General features: G+C 38.1%; 1 protein-coding gene, 1 non-coding gene and 1 pseudogene across 3 annotated transcripts; 1 reads left to right on the top strand and 2 right to left on the bottom strand.

Moving 5' to 3' along the window:
- The first annotated feature begins 219 nt into the window (after nt 1–219).
- Nucleotides 220–13614, top strand: LOC139193653 (fatty acid hydroperoxide lyase, chloroplastic-like). 2 transcript variants are annotated; one of them, XM_070817100.1, is made up of 4 exons: nt 220–783; nt 9549–9930; nt 11298–13022; nt 13199–13614. In XM_070817100.1, the coding sequence occupies exons 1-3, from the start codon at nt 331–333 to the stop codon at nt 11327–11329; spliced, it is 867 nt and encodes a 288-aa protein (XP_070673201.1). In that variant the 5' UTR covers nt 220–330; the 3' UTR covers nt 11330–13022; nt 13199–13614. The 2 variants fall into 2 exon arrangements, with proteins under 2 accessions (XP_070673201.1, XP_070673200.1); XM_070817099.1 differs by lacking the exon at nt 11298–13022.
- Nucleotides 13615–13736: 122 nt separating this feature from the next.
- LOC139193928 (small nucleolar RNA U3) lies at nt 13737–13897 on the bottom strand (annotated as a pseudogene).
- Nucleotides 13898–22894: 8997 nt separating this feature from the next.
- LOC114822821 (small nucleolar RNA R71) lies at nt 22895–23001 on the bottom strand. The gene has a single exon (XR_003771013.2). It is a non-coding gene; the product is annotated as a small nucleolar RNA R71 (small nucleolar RNA).
- Nucleotides 23002–25316: the final 2315 nt, after the last annotated feature.

Below are 25316 nucleotides of genomic sequence, written 5' to 3'. Positions count from 1 at the left end.
CCCAGATTAATAATCAATTGGCCAAAACAATTTGACAAAATTGAGGTAGTTATGTCTTCTTTTTTTATTATTCAATGAATTTTTTTTATAGAAAAAATCAAAATAATTGACGGTAGATAATCACTTTTATCAATTTTAAATTAAAAAAATCGAAATCATAAATTATTGGAGGCATTTTGGATAGAAAGCCTAAAAATTTCTGGTATATAGCAAGTCATGTATTTTCTGAACTTTTACAGCCAAAGCCTCACAACTGGAAAGACCAAACCACAATCACCTCTCTCATTTCACTATACAAAATCTCAAAATCCAACAAAAATAAAATAAATCATGGCTTTCATGATGAGCATGACCCCAGGCATCCGATCGTCACAGTCACCGTCCCCCTCACCGTCATCGCCACCGCTCTCTCCACCACAACCACCAGCATCTCTGCCAGTCCGTACAATCCCCGGAGCCTACGGCTGGCCGCTGCTGGGCCCCGTCTCGGACCGCCTGGACTACTTCTGGTTCCAGGGTCCCGAAACATTCTTCAAAAAGCGCACCGAGAAGTACAAGAGCACGGTGTTCCGTACGAATGTCCCTCCCAGCTTCCCGCTGTTCCTGAACGTCAACCCCAACGTCGTCGCCGTCCTTGACTGCAAGTTCTTCTCGTACATGTTCGACATGGAGTTGGTCGAGAAGAAGAATGTTCTTGTCGGCGACTTCATGCCCAGTGTCAAGTTCACCGGCGACTTGAGGACCTGCGCTTATCTTGATACATCTGAACCCCAACACTCTAAGGTACATTTTTTTCTTTATTTTTTTTGCAAATATTGGGTTCTAGTAGATTTCTTTTGTATACTTTTACTGATATCTTACTCTAAACTAATCTAAATTACGGGCGCCGAAGTTAAATTACTAGGGTAGGGAGTGAAAGTACATATACTCTAGCTAATTTAACCATGCTTTGATCTAGAAAATTTGGTTGTTTTAATGATTTTACAACATAGAAGTGCTAAACTAACCGATCTCAAAAATAAATAAATAAATAAATAATTATGTCTATTATGTTGTGGTCTATTTTATCTGACAGATGGACTAGGGCCGGCGGCAGAGAGAGAGAGAGGAGAGAGATGTGTGTTTGTAGAATTGTAGGGGAATGTGTGTGTTGTTATCCCTCCTACATTGTGCCTTTATTTATAGTAGTAAAGGGAGAGAAGATATTCCTTCTCCTCCAAGTAATACAAGTTGTAATAGGAAAGGATAACTAGAATCAAATCTTATCTAGGATTTACACAATCATACTTAAACTATGAATGTTTACAACACTCCCCCTTGAGTGGGTAAATACTCAAGGTAGATTCAGCATCATGCAGAAGTTGAGGAAGTCGACTCGTCGGCATTGATTCCAAGGAACAACGCTTATTCTCAATAAGGTAGGAACTTGCATAAGTAGTAAGTCTCACTAAAAAACCCTAAGGCTATGGCAAAAACCCAAGTAGGGACAAAATCCATAGTCTAAGGAAAAATGCGTGAGAAATGCAAAGTCAAAAGAAACGTCTACAAGACGTCATCAGGGATATGACCAGCCCAAGGTGGGTGCCTCGTTAAAACCTAGTTAGGTAGCAAAAACCCAGTGGGAAAAATGCTCCTAATCGTAGGGAAAAAGAGTACATTAAGATCAAGCAAGTATCTAGAAGATACTCCCCCTGAGTTTGACATAATTCCAAAGAGAAATAGCAAAGTTACAACTCAGAAAGTTTACGCATACCAATTCCATGAACAAGCTTCTGAAACGTCGCCTTCGGTAGTGATTTGGTGAAGAGGTCGGCCAGATTGTCTTGTGATCGGATTTGCGTGACTTCAATCTTCTGATGCTCTTGTTGTTGATGTGTAAAGAAGAACTTCGGCGCAATATGTTTGGTGTTGTCTCCTTTGATGTAACCCTTCTTGAGCTGTTCGATGCAAGCTGCGTTGTCTTCAAAAATCGTCGTCGGGGCATTAACGGCGGGATGAAGATCACAGGAGCTTCGAATATGGCCCACTACTGCTCTCAACCAAAAGCATTCCCGAGTTGCTTCATGTAAGGCGAGAATTTCAGCATGGTTAGACGAAGTGGCAACTAAGGTCTGTTTAGTTGACCTCCAAGATATTGCGGTGCCTCCAACGGTAAAGACATAACCCGTTTGAGAACGCGCCTTGTGCGGATCAGATAAGTATCCAGCGTCGGCATAACCAACAAGGCGAGAATCAACCCGATGAGCATAGGGTGCGGCATCACTCAAGGATTCGTAGGGATAGAATAAGCCCAAATCCGTAGTACCCCTAAGGTAACGGAAGATGTCTTTCACGCCAGTCCAATGTCTGCGTGTTGGTGCATTGCTGTATCTTGCCAAAAGATTAACAGCGAAGGAGATATCGGGTCTAGTGCATTGAGCTAAGTACAATAAAGCGCCTATCGCACTTAGATAAGGAACTTCAGGCTCCAAAATCTCTTCATCATCCTCCTTCGGACGGAAGGGATCTCGCTTTGCATCTAGCGTACGAACGACCATAGGAGTACTCGAAGGCTTCGCTTTATCCTCATTAAAACGGCGCAACACCTTCTGGGTGTAGTTCGATTGATGTACTAGGATTCCATCCGAACAATGCTCTATCTCGAGACCGAGACAGTATCGAGTCTTACCTAGATCTTTCATCTCAAATTCCGACTTCAGGTGCGAAGCAGTTCTCGCGAGCTCTTCAGGAGTTCCGATGAGATTCATGTCATCGACATATACTGCAACAATCGCAAATCCGGAATGTGACTTCTTAATGAACACACAAGGGCATAGTTAGTTATTCACATATCCCTGACTAGTCAAATACTCACTTAAACGGTTATACCACATTCTTCCGGATTGTTTCAAACCGTATAGTGAACGCCTCAGCCGAATTGAGAGCGTGTTCCGGGGTTTGGAAATATTTGAACCAGTCAATGTAAGTCCTTCAGGAACTTTCATATAAATTTCCGTATCAAGATCCCCATAGAGATACGCGGTTACTACGTCCATCAGCTGCATATCCAGTTTTTCGGAAACTACCAAACTGATAAGGTATCGAAAAGTAATCACATCCATAACGGGTGCGTAAGTTTCGTCATAGTCAATCCCAGGGCGTTGTGAGAAACCTTGTGCTACAAGACGAGCTTTGTAACGCACAATTTCGTTCTTCTCATTACGCTTCCGAACGAAAACCCACTTGTAGCCAACGGGCTTCACATGTGGAGGAGTAGGAACTACAAGTCCAAACACCTTACGTTTCGCAAGTGAATCAAGTTCGACTTGGATTGCTTGTTTCCAGTTTGACCAATCAGCTCTACGTTGACATTCATCAACGGAACGCGGTTCAATGTCATCGCTCAACATGATCTCAGTAGCTACTGCAAATGCTAATGCATCGTCGACAATCATCTCATTTCTACGCCACACATCATCTAAGCTAGCATAATAGACCGAAATCTCACGATTCTCGGGAGGAGGATTCGTCTCTTCAAGGACGCTTCCATAATCTAGAATTTCCTCATGAGTTGGGTAAAATGAGTAAGCGATAGTCGGATTCACGGTAGGCTCTTCAGGACCTTGTGCCGTGGTTTTCCTCTTCCGGGGGTGTGAATCCTTTGAACCAAGGGGTCTGCCACGCTTTTGTGTAGGGGCAGATGATTGGCTAGCCGCTAATGTACGTGGATCACCAGAATTGGCGTCCCGGGCTTCCAGGAGGGTAGTCCGTCGTACATTTGGTACATCCATCTTTGCAGGCGTATTCGTAGCTGGAATATGTGATCTTGTCACGCGCGCTAGATCGGTGAAAGCATCTGGCATGCTCTGAGCTATGCTCTGGAGATCTAATATGCGCTGCACTTCAGCTTCAGACTGAGCGGTGCGGGGATCTAAATGAGACAAAGTGGGAGTCGTCCACGATAATTCGCGTCGTTCATTAGGAACGTTGACGTTCTTATCTCCCCCTAACGACGGGAAGACTGTCTCATAGAAGTGACAATCCGCGAAACGAGCGGTAAACAGATCGCCTGTCAAAGGTTCTAAGTAACGAATAATCGAAGGAGAATCATATCCGACATAGATTCCCATCCTTCGCTGAGGCCCCATTTTTGTACGTAAGGGCGGCGAGATCGGCACATAGACCGCACAACCAAAAACGCGCAGATGCGATATGTCGGGTTCGCATCCGGTGACCAACTGAAGGGCACTAAATGGTTGTGTCGCAACAGGCCTCAGGCGGACCAACTTTGCTGCGTGCAATATTGCATGGCCCCAAGCAGCGATCGGGAGCTTGGTACGTATGACCAACGATCGAGCAATCATTTGTAAACGCTTAATGAAAGCCTCTGCCAGGCCGTTCTGGGTGTGAACATGGGGTACATGATGTTCAACTTCAACCCCAACCGACATGCAATAGTCATCAAAAGTTTTAGATGTGAATTCTCCAGCATTATCCAATCGAATAGATTTGATCGGATAATCAGGGTGGTGAGCCCTGAGCTTGATAACCTGAGCCAACAGTTTGGAGAATGCAGCGTTCCTTGTGGACAACAAGCACACGTGTGACAAACGTGTAGAAGCGTCAACCAAAACCATAAAATATCTAAATGGTCCGCAGGGAGGTTGAATCAGTCCACAAATGTCCCCCTGAATCCGTTGTAGAAAAATGGGAGGATTCGAACGAATCTTGTCATAAGAAGGCTTAGTAATAAGCTTTCCCATAGAACATGTTTGACATGCAATTTCATGGATCGAACCTAAGCTTCGGGTTAGTGGATGCCCGTGTGAAGTTTTGAGGATACGGCGCATCGCTATTCGTCCAGGATGTCCCAAACGATCATGCCAAAGTGTAATTTCGTGCGCGGTCCCTGTGGTAGGGCCGGCCACATAGTGGCATTCTATGGGGCGTATGGTCGTAGTATACAGACCACTCGGGTTACGCTCCATCTTCTCTAGAATACGCTTCTGGCCATATTCGTAGGAAGTTACGCACAGAAATTCAACTCCGTTTTCTACGTGGGTTTCAGCGTGGTAATTGTTATCTCTAATGTCCTTGAAACTTAGTAACGTTCTTCCGGAACGTGGAGAATAGAGTGCCTCAGCAATGGTCAAGATTGTACCATTGGACAACATTATACGTGCCTGACCGTATCCTTCGATCAGGTTGGATGGGCCTGAGAGGGTTGTCAGAGGTGCATTCTTAGGTACGAAGTTAGTGAAATAGATGCGTTCACGCAAAACAGTATGCGTGGTTGCACTATCTGCCAGACAACTAACTTTCCCACTAGTCATACCTAGAATGAAAAATTAATTTGAATCGGTCACATGCATAAAAGTTTATAAAAACAAGTATCAATTCAAAATAATTTCATTTATTCAAGGAAAAAACTTAATATCCAAAATAAATCGCCAACTAATAATCCAAAACATAAAGGAAAATTGTTCAAAATCAACCAAAAACAAGGGGGGGTTCGGCCACAAGGTGGAATTCGGCCCCAATTGTCTTATTTTAACTGAAAAATAAGTCTATGTCTAAGATTCTAATCTTCCATAGGAGTGGTATCCTCCTGAAAATCAGAAACCTCCATCTTTGTAGTCTTCGGTTCGTCCACTTGCAGGAAGTTTGATTCAAACTTCGTACGACGAGAATGATATGCATCCACAACCTTCTTGGGAGCATGGCAAATACGGGACCAATGGTCCTTGGAACCACAACGATAACACATATCGTCATTCATTGTGGCAAGTGCTTTGCCCTTATTCTTGAAGTTCGGGGCCTTGGGAGCGAGGTTTGGGCGCTTCTGGGCTTTGTTTCCTCCCTTGGATGGGCCTTGGCTCTGTTGACCTTGGTGGGATGGCTTCTGGCCGCCCTTACCACGCCTCTTTTGGCGTTTTGGGTGCTAATTAGTGCTATAATGTGCTTCAGGCACAGCAGTAGCCCCAGTAGGTCGAGCTTGATGATCTTCATCAACAGCTGGTTCTGCTTTTCAGCAAGAAGTAAAACAGAGATCAAATCCGAGAACTTAGTGAACTTCTGAGCTCTATATTGTTGCTGCAGGACAATATTAGAAGCAGAGAAGGTCGAGTAGGTCTTCTCCAGGAGATCCTCTTCAGTCAAAGTTTCATTGCAAAACTTGAGAAGTGATCGGATTCGACAAACTTCAGAATGATATTCATTCACAGACTTAAAGTCTTGGAAGCGCAAGTGCTGCCAGTCGTGTCTTGCTTCAGGCAAGAATATGTCCTTTTGGTGATCGAAACGATCAGCCAAAGCGACCCATAATGCACGTGGATCCTCCTTAGCAAGGTACTCAGTTTGTAGAGCGTCATGGATATGTCTTCGAATGAAGATCATAGCAGTGGCTTTTTCAGCCTCGCCAACAGGTTTATCTGTTGCTTCTTCAATAGCAGAACGCAAGTTCTTTGCAGTGAGGTGGAGCTTCACATCTTGAACCCACTTGAGGTAGTTCCTTCCAGAAACCTCCAAAGCGGTGAAGTCGAGTTTGTTCAAGTTCGACATGTTCCTATCACAAAATGGATGAACAAGATGTGGTTAGTGTAATGGAGAAAAATCAATCCATTCACATAGGAGTAGAACATACAGGTTCTAATAGACATGTATTGGTTTAATTTTGCATGAAAAACTTCGGGTTTTCATGGGTGATATATTTAAGTGAAAACTTCGGGTTTTCTAACAAGGCATGTGTATAAGAAACTTCGGGTTTCAAAGTAATTATGAACTTCAGGTTCATATATTCCTGCAGGCAAACACAAATATATATGCAAACAAATATGCAGAGAATATATGCAGAAATATTGTATAATGATAAGTGAATTAATTTATTTTTGGTCTTCGGGGCCAAATTAAAATGTGGGTGAAAATATAAAAACCCATATTATTTAAAAAAAAATTAAATAATAAAATCTCGGGGCCTAAAAATATAGGCCAAGAACCCTCGGGTGGGATTACAGGCCCACGGGGTGAGAAGAGGGGAATGGGCTGCTGTGTGCAGCCCTAAATTTTTTTTTTTTTTTTTTTTTTTGTATTCAATTATATTATGTGCATGTATAATTTTAATGAATCACATATTTACGTTGATGCATATGCAAATAATAGTTTCAATGCATGTACATATGTAGGATTCAATTCATGACAAATATCAAATTCACATAATTGTAGCAATTTTGATTATGAAGCATACACAATTTATGTAGAATCTAAAATACGTAAAACGTAAAGTTGGGTCATGCATCATGGTGAATGTTCATGCTATCAGGGCTTGCAAAATATCGAGTTAAAAGCCGTTGTTTGGAAAGAACCTGATTGCGTGATGATATGGATGAATTGGTTTGATGCAGAAAAAATCTCCAACGTCAGATTCCTAAGCGCAGCGGTAGAAGCGTGCTGATAACGTGTTGTGGTCTATTTTATCTGACAGAGGGACTAGGGCCGGCGGCAGAGAGAGAGAGGAGAGAGATGTGTGTTTGTAGAATTGTAGGGGAATGTGTGTGTTGTTATCCCTCCTACATTGTGCCTTTATTTATAGTAGTAAAGGGAGAGAAGATATTCCTTCTCCTCCAAGTAATACAAGTTGTAATAGGAAAGGATAACTAGAATCAAATCTTATCTAGGATTTACACAATCATACTTAAACTAGGAATGTTTACAACATATTAGGATTAAATGATGAGTTTATTAGGATAACACGATGGATCTATAAGTATGTCCAATCAGTTTGGCAATCAAATTTAGTTTTATTTTATTATTTTTGCTGATTTCCTGTTTTAATTGAATCGATTTCAGAGCTTCAGCTAGTAAAAGCTTGAATTTCATTTTTTGGATCAAAGTACAAGCTTGAAATTTTCATTTGTCAAAAGGGTTGAGAAGATTTTTGCACTGTGGTTAATGAATTAACTCATCCAGTATTTTACTAGAAATATTAAACTATAGGTTGTCGACTGTGAATTCAAATTATTAATTTGATTTGTCGCAACGTACTGTTTGGATGGTTAATTTAGTATATCTTTGTTAAAAATTAAAATGTACAATTTAGATTCACAGTCTAACAAAAGAACGTCACTAGCCTTTAGAAAGAGAAAATTGTGCTGTGCATTTGAAGATATTTCTTGTTTTCAGTTGTTGCTGAACCAGAAGTAGATTTTCCGAAGAGTGATTGGTTCGATATTTTGGCCGGAGAAAATAATGGTTTGTGTTTTCCGTGTTCCTTAGAAAAGTCCCATATGGTTTTAAAAAAAAAAAAAAAAAAGGTCCCATATGGTCCAAATGTATATCACATGTGTCATGCTTTAGGGACAAATCAGTCCAAAATGTATGCGATGGGGGACCATTACAACTGGAATAAGATCTTATCCGGATTCTGTTTGCGAGGATTCTGGATATCACTTCATCGTGTTAGTTCATCTGTTATCTTGCGATCAGAAATTATTTTGAATTTTTTTATTTAAAATTGATTACAAACAATACCACACAGAAACTGGACACAATGTATGATGAATAGACACAATTATCCGAAACTTAGAAAGAGGATCCTCATCCATTACAACAATTGGATGGTGGTGATTTTTAGTTGCAGTTGTGTCTGGGAAATGAGATACATGGGATTAATTTCCTACAGTTTATCTCTCCCTCTATTTTTTTGGAGTATTTTTTTTTCTTCGACGGTGATTTTCACACTCTTAATTTTTAATCGAAATGGGAGTGTAAAACTAGGGATCGAGACTTGAAACCACACAGAAATTTTTAAGATAAATTAACGACTGTTATTTTACGGTTTTCCTCTTACCTGTCCTTAATGATATTTGAAATGACTAGATGCTCATCCTCTCCACTACGTTGTTGCCCAAAATTGTACAAGTAGGACCCGCGTTGGTTCAAAATCTTATCACAAACCTTGGGTTGGAAGTAGACCTGAAAAACGTGTCGAGTCATGTCGATCCGATATATTAACGGATTCTTAACAGGGGATCAGATAAGGATTCGATTTATTAACAGATTATGTCGGGTGTGCCTAATGTTTAAATTTAACATACAGTATCTTATCAGGTCCTCGTAACGACTCGACTTGTTAAAGGGTGACCCGATAGTAACTCGACTCGTTAACAAATTAACTTGAAACTTGTTATTTTTATGTCGTTTTGTAATGGGTTAACGTGTCGTGCAAGAAATTCCTGAACCTAATTGGAAGGTTGTGCAATAGCTTTTTCTATTTTTGTTGATACATGATGCGCTATGCAAAAAGATCAAAAGGGGTTCAATAGTATGAAACTACAATTCATGAAAAAGGTTTTCTCTAGGGTTTAGGTAATTTGGTAGCCACCTATTAGTGGCAAAGTTTATTTTGCTACCCTGAGTTCTTAGGGCGTGTTTAATTTGATTCCGATAGACGTTTTCATCTCGCAAGATATGAAATCTACTGTATAGAATGTGATTTTAATCGACATTTCCCGTCTTTTGGTAAATTTAATTTCTATCAACTTACCAATACCATCTTAATATCTTCTTCACAGATAAAAAACTTTGCCTTGGACATCTTGAATAGAAGCTCCAAGACATGGGTGCCTGAGCTCACTGCCAACCTCTCAACCTTTTGGGACACAATAGAAGCAGATGTTTCCAAAGATGGGAGTGCCAGCTATTTGATCCCACTCCAGAAGTTCATCTTCAAGTTTTTCACTAAATGCTTAGTTGGAGCTGACCCGGCAAGCTCGCCCAAGATAGCGGAGCCTGGCTACGCCATGCTCGACCGGTGGCTAGCCCTCCAGCTCCTCCCCACTGTCAAGATTGGTGTGCTTCAGCCCCTGGAGGAGATTTTCCTCCATTCTTTTGCATACCCTTCTTTTCTTGTCAGTGGAGACTACAACCAGCTTTACCAGTTTATAGAAGAACATGGTAAGTTACTTCTTGTTAAACAACTTATTAATCTCATGCCCTTCGTAATATATTTGAATTCGAAACTTTTTTCTACTTGCATTCATTAACATACTTTAGACGACATGTCCACATAAAAGTTTTCTTGTCAGACTGTATATTTAAACTATTGATCAAGTTGATTATTCTTTGATGTTTTGGATTCACGAACAACATAAATGTTTGTATGTCAACAAAAGTTTAGTAAGATGGCATTACCATTCATGTCCTATAGGAGTCGCCAATATAATACACGCTATTAGAGGTGTGATCAATACATATGGTACAAATCCGTTCAAAGTTCAAAAGGAATTGAACAAACAGCTTTACTTGGTACACGGTTTAGTATGTAATTAGCTGTTCTTATAGCCTCTCCCCAAAGAAACTCAGGGAGCTGTGAATGGGAAAACATGCTCCTAACCATCTCCTTTAGGGTTCGATTTCTACGTTCTGCAACTCCACTTTGGGAGGGTGTACCAGGTGTAGTATATTGAGCAACTATGCCTTCTTGCTGCAAATACATGGCAAATGGTCCCTTTTGTTGGCCAGCTTCTGTAAACCTACCAAAATATTCTCCTCCACAGTCTGATCTTACAACCGTAATGTGTTTTTCCAATTGTTTTTCCACTTCAAGTTTAAAGATTTTAAAACAATTTAAAACCTGTGTTTTTTTAGAAATCAAATAAAGATATGTATACTGAGAGCAATCATCTATAAAGAGCACAAAATAAAAGTTGCCACAAATCGTTCTAGTTGGAAATGGACCACAAACGTCAGTATGAATAATTTCTAAAAGATCACTGCTTCTTTTCGAATTTGACTTGTTATTTGATGAAGTGGTTTTACTCTTATAACAGTCAATACAATTTTCTAAGTCGTGAAAACTTAGATTTGGCAATGAACCTAATTTCACCAATCTCATCATTCTTTCCTTGGATATATGCCCAAGTCTCCTATGCCATAACATAGAAGAATTATCATTAGCGAGCATTCTCTTTGGGGCTGAATGACTAACATTATGACATTCATGATGTCGAAAATTCTTTATCTGATTCGAAGCTATTTATGTTAATCTATAGTGCATGGAAAATTCTTTATCTGATTCGAAGCTACTTAGTACTCGATATTAAGCAGACCACACACGTAATTCGTAGGTGTGTGGGAAATTATAGTTTTGTAGTCCATTTATTCCGCAACCATATCATCTAAGTGGGAAATTATAGTTTTGTCGGTCTATCGTTCGTTTGCTAGAAATGAGGTTTATTGTCCTCTCGTCAATGTAGAGACTTTGAAATTAATTTTGTGGGGCTTCTTGAATACTTGGTAAAGTTTTAGACTTCGGTTTGCAGGAGATAGTGGATTTACCTGTTGGAGCAAATGAATTAAACAGAGCACAGACTGCGCGGAAGGATGAGTTAAGTCTGTCTGATCTCTTAAATCTTGAAATAAAATGGACCTCTAAGCCAGAGAAAATTGAGACTGATCTCCCAAATGAGATCCCCAATCTGCTCAAATTACCAGATTTGGCTGGAGTCAATCTCGACAACTTTTTCTTTGAGGAAAGAAAGATGGTGCTTCGAGTAATTCCGAAGAGTTGTTCGGGTCCAGCACACAGATTGTCGGTAAAGAGAGTTTCCAAGGTCATGAAACTCTTAGGTTGTTTGAGAATGTAAAGCCTTTTGAGACAGTTGTGCAGACTACTGAAGGAGAGAGTGGTGATTCTGGTTGGGCGGCAAGTTTTCAGTTTGCTGCTTCTGAATCACAAGCTTCTGAAACCCTTCCTCTAGCTTCTGAAATCCTTCCTCGAGCTTCTGAAAGCCTCTCTCAAGCTTCTGAAAGCCTTCCCCAAGAATCAAAATCCCTTGACGCCTTTGTGGGTTCCACGGTGGATTTTTCTGCCCGCATAGGCACGGTATTTGGATCTGTAGTGGACTCAACGAATGAAAAATCAAACCATAGTGTGACTGGGTCTGCATCCTCCGACTGGTTTCAAGATGATCTGTTGGGCGTTTCCAACTCTGGGTTTTCTGGAGGGCCTGAACGGTTGGAAATCCTTGCTGAGGTGAAGGGTGGAATAGCTGAAAATGTGAATAACTCTTTTCCTGATGGTGTCGATTGGGTTCAAGACAACCAGTTGCAGATCACTAGCAACAAGGATCTTGATGGTAATGTTGGTATACCATGCGTCCAGCCCATGATGAAAGACATTAAAGGTCCAACCCATTATAAAGGATGGATGCTAGAAAATTCTAGCATCTTATCAAATGCCAAGGAACTAGAAAAATCTGGTCCAAATATGCATGTCGGTGGAGTGCATGCATAAGCTAGAAAGTTCTAGCTGTTTGAATAATATTGAGGCTGTCATGCAAGCCTAAGTCGATGGGCTTGTGTATAAGTCGGCAAAACTCAATTATAAATAGGGGTGCATGTATGTATCATGAGATGTGAAAAAACAAAGTAAGAGTGTTCCACTCCAAGAGTGAGGGTTATAAGAGTTGTTCCACTTCAAGTTTGAGAGTGAGAGTGTTCCACTACACATTGTGTGTGAGTGAAGTTTAGAGTGATAGAAAATGTGTGTTATACTTTCTTGTATTCATCAAGCATTGTCTTTGGCTTGTACCGACATTCCTAACAGGTAAGACTACTGTGGAGAATGATGATTCGTTTGATGCTTGGAATGATTTCACAAGCTCGAGTAATGCACCAAATCTTGTGGATAGTTCTGTTAAACAAAGTGTTGTGGATTGGGTTCAAGACAACCAATTGCAGACCACTAGCAACAAGGCTCTTGATAATAAGACTACTGATGCGGATGGTGATTCATTCGATGCTTGGAATGATTTTGCTAGCTCCAAGAATGCATCAAATCTTGCAGATAATTCTGTAAAACAAAGTATTAATCAGACGGCAGCTGTTGACCACACTTCAGAAATAAATTTGTTCGGCACTAGCAGCTCCGGTGACTTGGATTTTGGTAGCTTTTTGCAACCAGATTTCTCAGCAGGAGCATTTAACAGTTCCAACAGTTCAACTGAAGTGGACAGAGTGCAGCCAGAGCCTTCTGTATTAGACAGGTGTGTGTATAAGCCAACGTTTATCGGTGCTATTATAGCTGCAGAATCCTGTTTCGAATCACCGTGGAATGCTAATTTGCCGTTTTCAATAATGTAATACGTGAAGCTTCATGGAAAATACTTGTGCTCGTTCTTTAAAGAACCTATGTTAACTCCTTTTTCTGTTGCGTGTTTAGGTTGGCTGATGCAAGCACTAACAACAACAACAACAACAACAACAAAGCCTTTTCCCACTAAGTGGGGAGATGCAAGCACTAACGATGAAAAAAAAAATCTGAAGATGTGGTGGAGGGCGGAGATGTTTCCGGCGTAAGAGCAGGGTCAAAATCTGACGATGTGGAGAGAATAATGTCACAGATGCATGATCTCTCGTCTATGCTCGAAAGCACTCTTTCAATCCCTCCCAAGCAAGACGGATTACATCCACCCTCGAAGGATTGAGACGTAATTTACTTATGTGTTTTTATCATGCAATGTTTGTTGTGCATCATGTAATTCTAGTTTTATATGTTCCATTTGTTCACAATTTTGTATTTTATTCTTTATAATCTTATGTAGAAATCAAAGAAATATATTGGAAGTATTTTCTACACGGCGATTGGAATGCCTGTGATCGGACGGTATGTGTATTTTAACCAAAAGGCAGCAAGTGAATAAAGAATTGAAGAAGAATATGAAATTTTACACACAAAAAAAACAGAGTTGGGAAGGCGGGGTCTGTAGGACAACAGTGTGACCACTCCAAGCATCACAGGGCTGTTAATCACGTTCTGATCGCACGGTCATGGTTCATCCACCAGATTGAGATTCTTGTCTCCTTAAGAATCAAGGATACAGAGGTACAATCTATAGAACAGATCCTGTTCAAGTAACGTAAGAATTGTGAGTACGGAAATGACTATATATAGGCTGTTGTGGTTCCGCGCAGCGTCGATGTGGGACTGATGTTGTTATGCTTTGTATATTTTTGCTGCTCACAAGTCACAACTATCTGCCAAGGTTTTGCCTTCAATTCAACCACATTGAAGCAACTACTACAAAAAAAATCAAGGATTCCAATTCAGAAAGAGTATACCTATTGAGAAAGGAGAAAGCTGTTGATAAAGCTGTAAGGAAGATTATGATGGGTTTGGAAGCAGAGGAAATGAGAAGTAGAGCTTGGGAACTTGCAGAGCAGGCAAAGAGGGCTATTGAGAAAGGAGGATCATCACATTCTGATTTGAATGCCCTAATTGAAAGTGTTGAAATCCCGTGGTTAAAATGTTGGAGCACACATTTGGATGAGGCATTACTTAAAAATTTTAGATGCTTTTTTAATCAAAATGGTCCCTCATATTAGTATAAGTCTTTAATTTGGTCCATAGCAATGAAAATTAATCAATGTAGTCCCTATGTTTGAATTTCCATCACCAATGTGATCCTTCCGTTATACCTTTGTTTGTTTGTTGCTCTGGCATATATATGGGACTATAAACCTAATAAAGCCGTGCCACATGAATTATACAAAATAATTAATTCTTTTAAACTATTTAAGGAGGTGTAGTCAAACTTAAATTTTAGAGAATTTAAATAGATTTTAAAATCCTAGTGTAGTCAACTAAAGAATTTTTAAAATCTATGAAAATCTAGGTGTAGTTAGTCGAGATTTTAATAGTCATTTTTAAAGTTCATCCAAATGTAGGTGTATGAAAAAGCTAAAGATTTTGTAGGATTTCATTAAATTGTGGATTTTGTGGGATTGGAGAGCAAGAAGTGTATATAACCAAGATCAATTAGAATCCTACCTCACACCTTAAGATTTCATATCCATGGACCTCTTTGAATGTCTGACTCTCTCTTCCTCCTACTGGCTGCTAGCCACTTTCTTTGTTTTATCTTCTTCCTTCATCTCTAAAAATTTTCCTTCAATTTTCGTTGATGGGTCACATCATTTATGGATAGAAATGATATTGGGTTGCATAATCTATCTATGTATAAAGAGAATGGAAAAGGTAAATAGTGATTTTGGTGTCACCAATCTTCAACAAAAAGATTTGGACAAAAATTAACTCAAGACAAAAAACTTCAAATGCATTCCAAAATAATACATCAAATCAGGCAGGGGCATTTTCTTTATTTTAACAGTTTTTTAATAATAATAATAATTATTATTATTATTATTATTTTAAATTAGTACCTTACAATAGGCTAGCAATAATGTGATTCAATTTCGCTATTTTTAAACATATTCAAAACATCTTAAGAGGCTTGTAATGGAGGTTATAAAAAAAGTCATTCGCGCGCGGATAATAATGTGATTAAATTAGTTGTCAAATGTTTTTTTTTTAACAAACTATACTATCTACGCTAAGGGGGAGGGGTAGACTTATCCTCACAATGGGTTGCAGCAATGGTAATTTCCAAACTACTGTGAGACAGTGGCATACTATACCAATTGGGTGTATCGAATATCAAGATGGTGAACTAAAAACTTCTCATCTAAGCCGTTATCTACGCTTAGTTTCTTAAATGTAAGGCATCTTTATTACCAGGTCAACTTTGCACTTTAGAAATAACAGGGTACAGCCTTGCCAGAACGGGCTACTCATTGTAGAGCATGATCATATATAATGTTCAAGATGTAAGAATTTGAGTAGACATAATCATTATTTTGATAGAAGTGTATTGATTAAGTGAATAGAGTTTTGTAACGGTCCGCTACCTCATCAAGGGACATAAAATTGGGTAGACCTTTATTCGAAGAATAATTTGGAGAAAACATGGAATCGGACATAGAATTTTCTACTACCGAATTTTCAACCCCAAAAGAAGAATAATTTGAAGAAAACATACCCATTGATGGATTCAGAAACTTGGAGATTCGCAAAAGGTTGAAGGCTTGATTCTTGAAGCAATATATGCTGCTACTAATTTGTAAAAGAGAACAAATAGGTTTTTCTCCCCAAATTTGAAGTATTGAACCATCTTTTCTGGCTTTTAAGTTCTTCCACATTCCATGATTGATTGAAAGCATTAAAATTTTTGGAATAAAGTTAGAGTGAGAGACCTTTGAAGTCTTGCATGCTCAAGACCTTTGGAGTCTCCCAGCCAAAATCCCTCAATTGATGCTCAAGACCTTTGGAGTCTCCCAGCCAGAATCCCTCAAGACCCTTGGAGACCTTTCATTCTTTTTATAAAAAAATATAAATAATAAATATTTATATTCATATTTATATTTTTTATTAAATAATGAAAACGGGGCAGGTTCGGGGCGGATACCCCTATAACCATAACCGAACCCGAACCCAAACAATTTACTCAACGGTTACCCATAACCGTAAAAAACCCAAAATTTGATCCCCAAAACTGAACCGTTCAGATCGGTTACCTACGAGGATCGGGTTTGACGGATTAAATTGCCATCCCTAGTGGCACCATTTCTGGCCGAAAATGGTTCCTTCTGAGGGGTTTGTAATTCATGGAGGGGTGGAGCCACAACTATCATTCTAAAAGAGTCACTTTCTCAATTCTTGAATTAAAACCTGGACTCCAAGATTGTAAAACAACAGAATGTGTTGATTCCCTTGGAAAATTGTCAAAACATCCAAAAGAGTACAGACGGAACAAATTATGCATATGAATATCATATTTACTTTGTGTTTCATAGTTTGAACCTTCGTTTATGCAATCTCACAGTTGTTTTTGCTTTCTTGTATGCCCTATTTTTCACAAAATTCTTACAAATCATGGCAACAAAATCTTATTTTTTGTGTTTCTGGATAATGGGAGGGCGTGCCTATTAAGGATTCAGTTATGTGCTGATGTTTCAGTTCAGCAAGCTCATTTTGTTGTTTTTGTTTGGGGGGGGGGGGGAGAGAGAATATTGTTGTTCGATACCATGTTCATGACACAAGGTAGAAAATGATTGATTCACATATTTATTACCCTTGTCACTTTGGAAGACCATAATGATAGCATAAATATGTTACAAACCATGGCACACAAAGTGTTTAAAGTGATAAAAAAGAAGAAGAAAGGAAATTAAAGTCTAATCCTTGAATAAGTTCAACTTTTGATTAACACCTGGTATAAGATTAAGAATTGAATTTAGTCTCTTGATCCGCTTTACATGTCATCATGCATATTCCATGTCATTTTTACCCATTTTACATTGATTTTATGGTTTTCTTTTTTCCAATTCTAACCTCGTGAACAATAATTGTTTTTATGAGAGATGTTGCAAAATTTATTACTCATTTGAAATTCAAATATTTGCATTTAATTTATTACTCATTTGAGAAATTTTGTAGAATTTATTACTCATTTGATATAAGGTGATGATCCTCTCTCTCCCTCTCACTCTCGATCTCTCTCTCACTCTCTCCCTCTCTCCCTCTCTCCCTCCTACAAGACAACCAGCCATATTGCTCCATGGTGAGTCGGTGACCACCACTCCTCTCCATAGCATCGGCCAAAGGCTCACATTATCTCCATAAACTCCCTTTCAATCTCCGAAATAAAAACTTGGACTTCATGATTTTTTATTTTGCATCTTCTAGTTTGAATTGCTTCAAAAAAATCTATTAATCTGAATGAAATTTTCCATTTGGTGATTGTTATACCTAATATATGAAGCCTTTTTTTTTCTATTTTCCACAACAATAGTGATCTCAACAAGAAGCCTTTTTTTCGTATAGCTACATTATACTTTTGAGAACTATATAGGTACATACATTTTGGTACATGTACTTCATCCAATATTTCGATACATATGTTTCGGTACACATGTTTTGGTACACATGCTTGATACATATATTTCGGTACACATGTTTAGGTACTATATTTCGGTACATTTATATACTTCGGTGCACATACTTTGGTACACATATTTAGGTACAATCATTTTATAATTGTTTGGTATATACTCTTTACTTTGCAACTTGCATAATGATAGACTTTATGTATTTTGTATTTTTTTCTTAACGTTTCATTAATATATTTTTTGTTATGGTTTTCCATTCAGGTGTATTTATTAATAGAGGAAGTCAATGATGATGGCAAAAAAGCTGGATCAAATAATCAATGTAGTCCCTATGTTTGAATTTCCATCACCAATGTGATCCTTCCGTTATACCTTTGTTTGTTTGTTGCTCTGGCATATATATGGGACTATAAACCTAATAAAGCTGTGCCACATGAATTATACAAAATAATTAATTCTTTTAAACTATTTAAGGAGGTGTAGTCAAACTTAAATTTTAGAGAATTTAAATAGATTTTAAAATCCTAGTGTAGTCAACTAAAGAATTTTAAAAAATGGAAAAAATCCGTAAAAATTGTAAAAAATCTGAAAAAAAATTTGTAAAAAATTGTTTTTACTTTTCTATATATACCACTTCTTCTCCATCTACCTTACACCACAATTTCATATTTTCTCAACCACTTTCAATCAAATTCCTATCTTTCTCTCAAAGTTTCAATCCAATTTTTTTTTCCACAAAATGACTACTGATGTAGGTACGAATTGGTTGCTTCTTGAAGATGTTGCGTTGTGCACTAGCTGGGTTGAAGTTACTCATAATTCCCTTACGAGTAATGAGATGCAGTTGCGAGAAATGTGGAGTTTAATTCATACCAAATTTCTTGAGCAAATGAGTGGGAAAAGAACCAAAGAATCGATGTCCAGTCGTTGGAAAATACTTAGCCATTCCTTTAGTACGTGGAGAGATGCCTTGACACAAGTTAGTAGTAATGTTCGAAGTGGGGCAAATTATGCGGATGAGGTAAGAATATATTATAATTATTTGTTTGTATTATTATTTTGTTACCTAATTTGATTATAATTATTTATTTGTATTATTTATTTGTTACCTAATTTCATTATTATTATTATTTGTTTGCATTATTTATTTGTTACCTAATTTCATTATTATTATTATTTGTTTGCATTATTTATTTGTGACCTAATTTCATTATTATTATTTGTTTGTATTATTTATTTGTTACCTAATAATTTCATTATTATTATTTATTTGTATTATTTATTTGTTACCTAATTTCATTATTATTATTATTTGTTTGCATTATTTATTTGTGACCTAATTTCATTATTATTATTTGTTTGTATTATTTATTTGTTACCTAATAATTTCATTATTATTATTTATTTGTATTATTTATTTGTTACCTAATTTCATTATTATTATTATTTATTTGCATTATTTATTTGTGACATTCACCTCTCCCAGACCCTGCGTAAAGCGGGAGCCTTGTGCACTGGGTACGACCTTTTTATTTATTTGTGACCTAATTTCATTATTATTATTTGTTTGCATTATTTATTTGTGACCTAATTTCATTATTATTATTTGTTTGTATTATTTATTTGTGACCTAATTTCATTATTATTATTTGTTTGTATTATTTATTTGTTACCTAATAATTTCATTATTATTATTTGTTTGTATTATTTATTTGTTACCTAATAATTTCAATATTATTTTTTGTAGCAACTTCAAGCACAAGCATGGTATGTTGCCAAAATCAAATCAAGAAACAAATCATTCACCCGGTGGGAATGTTGGAATATTGTTAAAGATTGTCCTAAATTCAAAGTTGTGTATGTTGGTCCAGAAGTATGCATGAACATCATCCCTCTACACAGCACCCATCCACACTCTACACCCGATCATGGCTCCCATGTTGATGAAGAAGATGGAGAAGAAGTGCCTGAAACGCTCATTCCTGAACAAGCGTCGGGGTCAACCCGTTATCCAGTTAGGCATCAAGGTAAGAAGGCTTCAAAGAGGAAAGGGAGTGCTTCCAAGAATGATTATGGAAAGTACATGCAAGAACTTGCTCGTCAAGGTGAATTGACGTTGGCGCGGGAATTGGCGAAATATGAGGCTGAAAAGGCTAGAGATGAGATAAAAGCTGCAGCTATTCAACAAGCATTTCAAGCTGAACAGAGGGAAATCGAGCTACTTAGGCAAGAAAGGGAGTTGCTTAGAGAAGAAAGAATTGCACAACGAGATCGTGACATTATGAACATGCGTTTAGAAGGGATGTCTCCAAATTCTAAATATTTTTGGCAGTCGGAGAAAGCGGATGTGGTGCAAAGGAGGCATGCAAGAGAAGTGATCACTCATATATTTCATGCATTTATACCATTCATTTCTAAAGTCTTTGTGATGTTTTTGTGTTAAAATTGTGGCATTTTACCTTACCTTGTGTTAATGTACAGTTAATTTTATTTTAGGATCAATCTCAAAGAAAATGGGCTGAAAAGAAAATAAAAGAAAAGAAATAATTGGGAAGGAAGTGGAAAGCACTGAGCAGAAAACAGAAATAGAAAAAAAGAAAGACAGTGGGGAGGGACACGGCATAAACAAAGGAAGGAAGTGGAAAGCACTGAGCAGAAAAAGAGAGAGAGAGGCACATACTGTACAGAGAAAGAAAAAGAAAACAATAAAAAAATAAGCGGGAATGAAAAAGGCTGGCAGGAAAATAAAATACGGACTGAAGAAATAAAAGTGGGAAGGAGAATAAAAGAAGTGGGACACGGACTGGACGGCAGAAAGAATAAAAACAGCAATTAAAGAGAGAGTAGTGGATATAGACAGAGAGGAGTGGGGAGGACACCGACTGGTGGAGAAAAGAAAGAAAAGAAAATAATAAAAAAAAAGAATAAGAAGAAGATTGGGCAGAGAGACTGGCGTCAGAGCAGAAAAGAATAAAAGAAAGAGGGGGAGCGCGCAAGGAGGGAAACGGCAGGAATAGAGCAGAAACCAGAGGCGCAGAGGACAGAGGGAGACTGACGCAGCAGAAGCAGAGGAGAAGAGTAGCACGGGAGTAGAAGGCAGTGCGCAGAGCTGAGGAACTAAAAACGGGTGTTTTCTTTCTTGTTATTTTTTATGATAATTTCTTATGTATGAACATAATTATGTGTAACTAATTTTATTATGCTAGAGTGAGGCCATGAGCCGCAATATGAATACGTAGTTTATTTTTCAATTGCTTAAGTATTGTTATATGCTTGCTTTGATATTTTCAATCACTGAATTAAACTATCTATGTACCTTGATGCTTGATCACCATTAGGATGCTTAGAAAAGTTATCGGATGCAATTTTGAACGAATGTCACGTTAAAATTGGTTATGCTTCTTGTGATTGAAGATTGTACTCTCCTAAGGTAAATATCATGCTCTTAGGGATTATATGGTTTAACAAAAGGATTTTCACCAAGATTAATGAACCACTCATGTTTATATTTAATCCAAATGTCATGGATAAGTTGCATGTAGTGGTATGCGTTTTAGCTTGAATATCACAAGTAAAACATACACAAGGAAAATCCAACCTTCAAAGCAGGTGTGTTTTCATTTATTTAAGCAATTGGAATAGCTACGTAGGAGTGTTGTTGGTAAAGGTTGAACTCTAGCATATTGTCAGTCTATTTTTCTTAAATCATTTATTTTATCTTGAATTTCCTTATTTACTTGTTTTGTTTAAGTTGAATCATTATTCCCTAAAACCAATTCCCATTTTAGATATTTGTTTAAGTCACATCCAGTAATATTTAGTTTCGTCAAATTAGTGTAATTCTTAAAGTTAAATAAGTTAAATACACAAAAACTCGTAAATTGTTTATATCAGTCCCTGAGGAGATCGACCTTGCTTGAGCCATTCTATACTACAAACACTTGTTCTCTTGCAAGAATTTTCTATGGTTTAACCCTTTGTTTTACAAGTGGTAAAATCGCTATCAAGAAATTGGCGCCGTTGCCGGGGACTGTGCCAACAGTTCCCGAGTTTTTGTGTTTATTTTTCTTATGCTTATGTTTATGTCTTATTTTTATTAATTATTAAATTTTAAAAAAAAACAAAAAAAGAATTTAAAGAATCCTTTTTTATTAAGCCCATTAATGGTGAATTTAACTTTGATACCGTAATAATGTTGTATATTTGCGTTAGAAATCTGTTTATGTATCCCTTTCACAAATTTCTGTTTTAAATCACATATTATTAAAATTAAAAAAAATTATTATTTAAAATTAAAAAAAAAACAGCAATTAATTTAGTTGAGTTTTGATCTTTGATTAAGTATAGTGGATGTGTGGTGTGAGATTTTTTTGTCTTCATTTAATTAACTAGTGGTTGCCAATTTGCATAAATTGTGTTTTTAATTCATCTAGGTTTACTTACTTTCTTTTTCTTTTTGTTGTTTAGTTAATTTCTGTTAAGTTTTATTTTATTTTACTTTTATTTTTATTGTGGCTTAATATTTCTGTTGTTTGTTCAGGTGTAGTATATGGTAATTGGAACAAGGTCCAAGAATCAAGTGCTTATTCCTTACGACCCTGAACCAGAGAGAAGTGCAAGGAAGTTAGCTCGAGAAAAATATTTAGCACAAAATTCCAACCTTGGTGATACTTTTCTTAAGGATTTGTTCCGTGATCCTGAGAGCAGCACATCTATTTTCCAACCTTTGACACCAGTTGCACACATGGCCCTAGCCTTACCTGCAGCAGGTCAACCTCTAAGGAATTCATTGGCGGCGAGAATCAATGCAGTGCCGAGGTGCATTATATATCCAAATGTGGAAGATGGGACATCCTTTGAAATCAAACCTCACATCCTCAACATATTGCCATCCTTTCATGGGTTGCCAAACAGTGATCCCAACATGCATTTGGTTGATTTTATTGAGGCATGTGACAACACCATAATCAGAGGTTTCTCTTCAAAAGCTATCAAGTTACGTTTGTTCCCATTCTCTTTGAAGGACAAAGCCAAGGCGTGGTTGCATTCTCTGCCTGCCAATAGCATTACAACATGGACAGAATTGCAAGAAAGATTTCTCAATAAGTTTTTTCCTTCTTCCAAGACGCTTGCACTCAAGAAAGAGATATTGGCTTTCGCTCAAAAGCCAAATGAGTCTTTCCATGAAGCTTGGGAACGGTATAATGAGATGTACACAAAATGTCCTCATGCTGGGTTTGATTCTAACCTTTAAATGAACATATTTTATGATGGTCTCAATGCCACCACCAAGAGTCACGTGAATGCATCTGCTGGAGGGTCATTAATGTCAAAATCAGCAAGGGAAGCATTTGAGTTATTTGATATGATGGCTTCTGAATCCCAACAATGGACAGAAGAATAAACACAAAAGAGGGGAGTTTTTGAGATTTCTCAGAGTTCTCCTAATGTTTCTGCTCAAATTGCTAAAATGGAAAAGAATTTTAATGCCAAATTTGCTACCTTAATGCAGGTCTCTTCCATGCCCAATGCCCAAGAAGCGTGCATCATTTGTAGTGAGACAACTCATGACATCACTCAATGCCCCAACAAGGATAGCTACCCTGAGCTTGTGCAAGAGCATGTGAATATGGTGAATAATTTCATTAGACCCAGAAGTGACCCTTATTCCAATACATATAATCCTGGGTGGAAGAACCATCCCAATTTCAGTTGGGATGGCAACCAACAGCCACATCAATACCAACAGTCTTACTAATCAACTAGTGAGACTAAGAAACCATCTCTTGAAGACCAAATGTCACAGCTAGCTTAACATATGTCTACCCTCTCTAATAGCACCAACAGTTTTGTCCAATCCACACAAACTAGCATTCAGAATCTCACGGCATCAGTGGGGAATTTGGAAACTCAAGTTGGACAGCTTGCTACCATGTTCAATGTAAGAGAGAAAGGAAGGTTCCCGAGCCAATATGAGCAAAATCCAAGAGGGATGGAGCATTGCAAAGTAATACGGACATTGAAAAGTGGCAAGAGCTATGACAACAGAGAAGTGGTGCACCATGAAGCCAAAATGGAAGAAGAAGAGTTTACTGAAAGTGCACCATTAGCTGTAAAGTCTCGGTCAGAGGCTATTTCTGAAGCAGGTATTCCAGATCCTAGTGCAAGTGACAAAGTGCAATCTCGACCCAACTTTGATGCAAACAAGGAAAAAGGCCTTGGTAGTTTATTTGCACCTTCTGACAAGCCACCATACAAGCCACATTTGCCATTTCCACAAAGACAGCAACAACGTTCCAAGGATCAGCAATGCATTGAATTCATGAAGACGTTGGCTAAGGTGCAAATTAATTTGCCTCTATTAGATGCTAGTAAACAGATCCCATCATATGCCAAATTTCTGAATGAGCTATGTTCTAAAAAGAAAAAGTTCTTGGAATACGAGAAGGTGATTTTATCTGAGCAATGCAGTGCTGTCCTCTTACATAAGCTACCACCCAAGAAAAAAGATCCGGGGAGTTTCACTATCTCTTGTACTATTGGTAGTCTTGATTTTCATAAAGTATTGATTGATTTAGGAGCAAGTGTTAACCTTATGCCTTATTCTGTTTTTCAAAAATTAGGTGAAGGAGAACTCAAGCCCACATCTGTGAGTCTTCAATTGGCAGATAGGTCTGTGACCTATCCTTTGGGTATTCTGGAAGGTGTGATTATTAAAGTGGATAAATTCTATCTCCCAGCTGATTTCATTGTACTTGACATGGAGGAAGACAAGGAAGTGCCTCTCATTTTAGGCCGACCGTTCATGGCCACCGCCTGGACACTTATTGATGTGGAAGCAGGTACTTTAACCCTAAGAGTGCAAGGAGAATCAGTTGTATTCAAACTCTTTGAAGCTGTCAAGCGTCCTTTCGAACCTGAAGAGTGTTTTCGTGTTGATGTTTTGGATGGGATTATGCATGCAAACTTTGCCTCACGATTATCTAATGATGAGCTGTTAACTTGCCTCACCAACCATGATGCTACTTTATCTATGGAAGAAAATGTGGTGGACGTCATCGCTGCATTGGATAGTGCACCAATTCATAATCCAAAGTGGCGACATGTTTATGAAAGCCTTGGAATGCCTAAGCAGCCCCTTCTTCCTTCAAGTGAGCAAGCTCCGAAGTTAGAGCTCAAGCTACTGCCGAGCCACCTCAAGTATGCTCATCTCGGGGTGAATGAGACCTTGCCAGTTATTATTGCTGCTGATCTTAATGACACGGAGGAAGACAAATTACTAAGAGTTCTTCGCAAGTATCAAGATGCTCTGGGGTGGACACTTGCTGACATAAAAGGCATTAGTCCAGCTTTGTGCATGCATAGGATTTTTATGGAGGCTGGGACTAAACCAACTGTTGAAGCTCAAAGACGTCTAAATCCGATCATGAAGGAAGTTGTAAGAGTTGAGGTGATGAAGTTACTCGATGCAGGTATCATTTATCCAATCTCGGATAGCAAATGGGTGAGCCCGACTTAGGTGGTTCCAAAGAAAACTGGTATTACTGTGGTCA

The sequence above is a fragment of the Malus domestica genome, chromosome 17, assembly GCF_042453785.1.
Source record: "Malus domestica chromosome 17, GDT2T_hap1".
In the NCBI taxonomy this organism is placed as follows: domain Eukaryota; kingdom Viridiplantae; phylum Streptophyta; class Magnoliopsida; order Rosales; family Rosaceae; genus Malus; species Malus domestica.
Note: the sequence above shows the minus strand (reverse complement) of the source record. Positions and strands in the feature narration are given on the sequence as shown.